This window comes from Arachis stenosperma, chromosome 1, assembly GCF_014773155.1.
Source record: "Arachis stenosperma cultivar V10309 chromosome 1, arast.V10309.gnm1.PFL2, whole genome shotgun sequence".
Taxonomy (NCBI): Eukaryota; Viridiplantae; Streptophyta; class Magnoliopsida; order Fabales; family Fabaceae; genus Arachis; species Arachis stenosperma.
Window position 1 is genome coordinate 113,130,558 of NC_080377.1, and position 7,038 is coordinate 113,137,595.

The following is a 7,038-nucleotide window of genomic DNA, read 5'->3' on the forward strand; positions in this document are numbered from 1 at the left end:
TTAGATTTATAAACACAATTAAGTTCTACTACATCTTATCATGCATGATGTACATCTAAACTACATGGATACTGGTAAAAAAAAATCACACTAATCAAACAAAAAAGATGATCGTACACACTACAAACAGATGATTTTTCTGTCCGTATAAAAGAAGACAATAAAGCAAACCTCCCCAAGCCCTCAAAATTTCTAGGTCGCGCTGTTAATAATTATCAATTTTTGTTATCTTTATCAGTAATTATATATGACACGATTCCCCCCCCCCCGGCCCCAAAAAAAAATTCTTTCTTTTTCTACCCCTACTTTTGCATGTCGTGTTTCTGTTTCTGTATATTTTTTAACGTTATTTATTCACTTAATTTGAAAAAACACTAAAAAAATTCACTTAATTTGAAAAATTAAACTGCCAATAGGATGAACACTTTTTTATTCCGATTAAACTACTGACAAGACGGCATTTAAATATTGTTATCAAAAGATCAACTATTAGTTTTATTTGTTAATGAAAAAAAAAATTTGATGTGTTAAATATGTAATATTTTTTATTTTTTATTTAATAATTTAAAATTTTAAAATAAATCATTTCATCAAGATATAATATCAAAATCTTTTTATTAAAGTATTTAGAGCTTAATAATTATTACTATTATTTTTCTAATACAGAAAAAAATATATGTACGATTCAAAATTTAAACATTTTAAAAATGATACTTTTATTTGAAATAATGTGTTAAATATATGTCATCCTATATTTTTATTTAAATTTAATAACTTAAGTTTTCAAATTCTTGTTAGTAGTAGTAACTATACTAAATATACATTAATATTAAAAATAGTTATTAAAATTAGTAACCAAAATAAAATATATATTAAAGATAAATTAAATTATATATATTTATTAATTATGTTAATTATTTATTAATATAAAATAAATATTAAAATATTAAATATATATTAAAAATAAATTAAATTAAATATATTAATTAATTTTAATATACAAATATTATTTTTATATATTTATATATAAATAGATAATAACTAATTTCTATCATTTTTTGTTTGTAATTAATGATCAATTAAAACATTTTTTTTAAATGTTTTTAACTCATTAAAATTCAATACATATAATTATGTTAGGGAATTGAGAATGGGAGACATAGGCACATTGTTGATATTATTATTGGATGCAAGGTCATAGTCATTCTTTCTTTCTTTCTTTCTCTTTGTCTTTTGCATCCATTCATTCCTTCTCCATCATATCCACTCAATGCTCTCGATTGCCTTCCCCGGCCCTCTCCCACTCTATTACTACATACTATCACCTTTTTTCCCACTTATTAAATTATCATCATCTTTCACCCTACTCTCTCTATCTCTCTCTTCCAGTTAGGGTTTCACTCCTCAACAAATCTGAGAGAAGCTTATACCATTATTGCTGTTTTTGTCACGGAGGAAGAAGAAGGAAAAAAAAAAAAAAAGAAGCAGGTTGTGAAAACCTTATCATCCAACAAGGGAAAGGGAATAAAGAAAAAAAAAGGTACTTTCAGTTCATCTCATCAAAGAAAACCTACTATACTACATCACAAACAGGTAAAAACGAACCCTTGTTCATGTGCAGCTTCGTTCTCGGATTTATGCATAGTTCTTTTTCTTTTCCTTTTTTTTTCTTTGTTTTTGTTTCTTGAATTGAAGTAAGGATTAGAACTAACAATACACAAAGTGGATTTATTTTTTATTTTTTTTCTTAGGGCTTTCAATTCCCATCTTTGGTTTGAGAAGGAAAATATATATGACTTGTTTGTTGATCATGCAGCTGAATTGTTCCAGCAGAAGAAAGATCCTATGTTTCCGTGCATGTTTCCTAAATAGATAATAAGTTGAAGAAGAAAATCAAAGCTAAAAGGAGAAATTCCATTTCAGACCTGACTTTTCAGAGGATTTCATTTTTCTTAATAATATTTTTTCCTATCCTTCAAGTATTTACTTTAAAAAAAAAGAAGAGAGATCAGAAGTGAAAGCTTGAAAAAATATTTTTCAGAAACAATTCAGTTGTTAAAGAAGAAAGCAAAGAAAAGGCGGTTATATACTTATTACAGATAATCAAAATATAAAAAAGTGACATAATAATCTTCAAACTGATGAATATAAAGGCCTAAAGGTTCTGATTAAGATGGGACTAATAATACTATTCCGATTCCAAGGTGTCCAGAAAGTTTTTTCTGTTTCGGTATAGTATCACTGATATATTCTGCAACAAAACAATAGTAATAAAGATTCTCCAAACCGTATTTCACTAACTATTCATTAATCACAAATTCATCACCATTAAGAAAGAAAAACGACGAAAGTGAAATTAATTAAGAGGGTGCAACTGAAGTAGCTAGCACAAACCAGATCCAAATTTAAAGCTTCTTCTTACTAGAGAATGAAGTAGTAGTTGAGATAGATGTGAAGAATATGAAAAGTTTTGAAGATGATTCCTTTTTATGCAGAGAATCAAGAAGGAGATGGCATCATCAAGCTCGTACAATTCACCTTGCGCTGCCTGCAAATTCTTGAGGAGGAAGTGCATGCCAGGGTGTATCTTTGCGCCTTATTTTCCACCCGAAGAGCCTCAAAAGTTTGCAAACGTGCACAAGATCTTCGGGGCAAGCAATGTTACCAAGCTCCTCAACGAGCTTCTGCCTCATCAGAGAGAGGATGCGGTCAACTCCCTCGCTTATGAGGCAGAAGCTCGCGTGAGAGATCCTGTTTACGGCTGCGTTGGCGCCATATCATTCCTCCAAAGACAAGTCCAAAGACTTCAGAAAGAACTTGATGCCGCCAACGCCGATCTTCTCCGCTATTCCTTTACTGACATCGCTCCGACGCCGGCTCTTTCTATGCCTCCCGGACTAACCAATGCTACTTCCCTTCAACAAATTCCCCAAAGGTTTGGGGCAAGATTTGATAACGAAGGAAGTGGATTCTATAATAATAATCGCCAATATTCACCTAATATTTATTCTTACCCTTACTCTCTTCCATGGACCGATACCTCTTCCAAGGATATCAGCGATGGGGGCGGGTTAGGTGACGGCGATGGGAGAGGAGGTAATTTGTGAATTAAGTTTGCAGTATAATACCCTTCCATCAAGGGTTTATACTTTTTGAGGCATGGTCTAAAATGTTTCTTATGGTATAATAATATTTTATAATGTCTATTATGGTTATTATTACTCTACGTAGGCTTGGTTGTTGAAGGTTCTAGTGTTTTTTATTCTCTTAATAAATTTTATCTGGTGGGATTTTTGTTATTAATTAGTTTGTTAGAGTCCTTGATTGTATGGTATTGTTGAAGAAGTTGCGAGGATCTTAGGTAGTCTTTTCGAAATCTTTTGTGTGTGTGGCTTTCTTTAGAGCCTAAAAATAAGTTGGTAGAACATGCAATAGTAGTAATGTATGTGGCTACTAGACCCTTTTAATTTGTTTGTGTATTCAGTGCAACTCTATCTAGATAGGCATGTGCAATATCTATGAAGCGGAGTTCACAATAATATTTTCTCCTCTTTCTCTCTCTGTCATTGTTTATGAATAAGAATAAAATGAGGTTAACACTACTTTGATTATATATAAAGCCTAACTCTATGGTTTAGAGTTTTGACGCTTAGTCCACTTTTTTAACACATATTCCAGCCTGTTTTAATTCTACTCAGATCAGCTATTATTTATGGAGGACCACCCTAATTTTACTTTTCTGTTCTTTGATTAATTTTTGTTTAAGTTCTCCCTTGTATCTGAATAATTGGAAATAATTGATTTTGAAGACTATTTTCCTTAGATTTCTTACTCACCTGAGCAAGTTAGTCACAACCTATCCATTCTTGCAGTTTTCTTTACTAAATGTTGTTAAATACTGCTCGGAAAAAAAAGTAGTCCTTTTATTTCCATAAATAAGACATTTGAAACTTTTTTAGTAAACGTAAAATATTTTTTTCCTGAAATTACTTGTGCTAACGTGTTAAGTTACTAAGCAGATAAATAATAGTTATAAAGTTTATATGTTTTTTTAATATAAAACATTTATTTTAAATAAATTAATTTTGAACAATAATATTAAGTTTGGGCGAAATGAGTGTTTTTGAAGATAGAAATGAAGAGAATGAGAGTGAAGAAAGAATTGAGTTAAGGGAATTATATTGGAAAGTGATGACGAGGAAGGTGTCAGTAACAAACACAGACAAGATATTAAGCTTCAGTAGTTGAGCTACTCTTAAGTCTCAACATCATGTAGATGTAGTAGTAGTAGTAGTAAAAGAAGATCAGATCAGATAAGAATTGTTTGTATATGTAGACCACTTTTCATGACATTTCTATGTATATCTATATCTATATGATGGTGCCTGGTGGAAAGAACTGAACTCATGAATCAACCTAACAGGAAAAAGGAGCAGTGTTTTTCTCTCAACATTAATTTGTGTGTCCCTCCCATCTTCCCTTCTTGAATTGTAGTTTTCAATTTCATCATCATCATCATGAGGTAGTACTAGATAATAATAAAAATAATAATAAATAACATCTTCTTCAATTCCCGTGAAACTGAGGCTCTTCATTTTTCTTCTATCAAAAAAGATATATATCTTTGTATCTGAAATAGTGAGCCACTGTCACTGGCTATAGATATATGTAACCTTTTTTCCACATTGAATACCATAAAAAATACTAGTTCAGCTCTTCATCTTCTCCTCCTTAACTAGGGTTTTCAGCTTTTTTGTTTCTTACTGTTTTAATAATAATTTTCAAATCCTATCCATGTCTCTGATCTACACTAGGTACCCAATTCGTAACTGTTGATACAGTGGACCCTCGTAGACTGCACCTACATTGACAACTTGCATTGAATTGCATGCATACACCAGTGTATATCTTGCTTACATTCATTAACTAATTATTATGTATATATAATTGAACGATGAACACTGCAAATAAAATTTAATAACCATTTTCCTTGCTATATTGCTTTATTTGCACAATTTGACATTATATAAGTAAAATTTAGAACCGATCATCCGAGATCACAGTAGAAGAAGGTGCAGCAGCCAAGCAAAAGAAAAAAAAAAAGTTCATGATTGAAGAAGGATGGAAATAAAATAGAGGGTTAGGGTTTTCTTCACTTTCTTTTCACAAGAAGATTAGCGAAGAAATTCTCCAAAGAAAAAGTAAGCCGTCGTTTTATAATAATAATATAAACTGACAAAGTCCAATTTTTTTGTTATTAGATAATTACTTTCTTAAAAATATTGTGTAAAGATAATATTACAAACTAACAAATTATTTAATATATTAATTAAATTATCTAACTATTCATAACATAGAAGTTTTAGGATCAAGTAGTTTTATGATTTATAATTATTAATTAATTATTATTGATGTTTTTAATAGTATGAAATTTCATCCAATAATATAAGATTACACATTTTTTTTTTTTGCTAATTAAATGGACTCTTAAACTTTCTCTTCCTAATATTATTTTTAGGCAAATATATATTCGTAAAAGTAGCCACTTTATTATTATTTTGTTGGATATATAGATGATGATTTCATTGATTCATGAGAGGAGCATATAAATGGTGATGAATTGAGGGAAGGGAAGGGGGTAAGGGCTTGTTGAAGGGGTTCAGATATTGTCAGTCACTTTAGTCTCTGTGTAAGTGTAAGCAGAGAGAAGAGAAGACAGTGTTGTGGTGGTGTATGTGTGTAGTACTATAGGTAGCGTTTGGTTACTGAGACACAGACACTGAGACATAGACACAGTGGTACACGATGACACATGTCTGTTGTTTGGTTTGGTGAGACACAGATTTTCGAAGGACACGGGAGGACACGGATGGACACGGAGACACTAAATTTGTGTACCTCCAATTTGGTGAGACACTGAGACACAACTTGTGAGACACTAATTTTTTACTCTTTTATCCTTATTGAGTTTTTAAAATTTGTCTTCTTATCTTCCCAAATCTTTTTTTTTCTCTTTCTCTTTTAGATTCTACAACTAAATTTACTTTTCTATTTTTTTCAAAAAAAATTGTACATTTAATTTTTTTATTTATTTAAATTTTAATTAATCTTTGATAAATTCTGAACTTTAATTTTCTATTTTTTTTTTCAAGAACAATTATATATTTAATATTTAAATGATAATTTAAGATGGTATTAGAAGAAATAAAAAATTATTAGAAGAAATAAAATTTTAATGGTGATGGCATACATTGTTTGGGATAATAGGTGTATTGTAATAGTGGTAAAACTTGTGGTTGAATGAAGGATAATTTAGTCTTTTTCAAATATATGTGTCTTATTTCTTATTTTTGCCAAACACAATACATAGACATAAATATTTTATGTCCATGTCTTTAATGTCTGTGTCTCTGTGTCTATGTCTCATCAAATACATCAACCAAACGTAGCCATACTGAAGGAAAGTCAGAACTACTCAGAAGTCTCCCTCTCTCAAATACACACAAAGAATATAAGTAGAGAGAAGAGAGGGACACTGCTATACTATATAGAGTGTAACAAACAGTAGTAAGAGTCACATCCTCTAATTCAAGGACCTCCAATTCATCACCCTCCCTCGAGATCATCAAAACCCTCACCTTCTTTCTCTTTTTTTCTTTTCGTAATTTTATTTTCCTCATCAACGATGTCTGTGAATTCAGTCCATTTATACTTGAGTAGAAGATTTTCTGGTGGATCAACTTATTCAAAATCATTCAATTATCTTCTAGCTTTATAACAATACCAAGTTAAAAAGGGAGTAGAGTGTGGGTTTCAGAAGTTCTTCTGAGTTGCCCTATCTCTTCTTCTGAAAGAATGAATGCAAATAGCTATTATAATTTATCAGAATCAATCAATATCAAACAAACCCATCAATCTTCTTCACAAAGACGTGGAAAAGAAGCAAAGAGAAGGTGAAAATGAATCAAATCTGCAGTAGTGTGTGTGTATGATAGATGAGAGGTTCATGAGAGAAAAAGAAAAGAAAGAGAAAGGACA

General features: G+C 30.6%; 1 protein-coding gene across 1 annotated transcript; it reads left to right on the forward strand.

The window, feature by feature from the left end:
• Positions 1-1,330: 1,330 nt before the first annotated feature.
• On the forward strand, positions 1,331-3,456 carry LOC130944092 (protein LATERAL ORGAN BOUNDARIES-like). The gene is made up of 2 exons (XM_057872248.1): positions 1,331-1,593; positions 2,496-3,456. The coding sequence occupies exon 2, from the start codon at positions 2,511-2,513 to the stop codon at positions 3,105-3,107; it is 597 nt and encodes a 198-aa protein (XP_057728231.1). The 5' UTR covers positions 1,331-1,593; positions 2,496-2,510; the 3' UTR covers positions 3,108-3,456.
• The last annotated feature ends 3,582 nt before the right edge of the window (positions 3,457-7,038 follow it).

Excerpts from the sequence above, each read along its gene's own strand:
- LOC130944092 (XM_057872248.1), top strand. The coding sequence starts at position 2,511 with ATGGCATCATCAAGCTCGTACAATTCACCTTGCGCTGCCTGCAAATTC.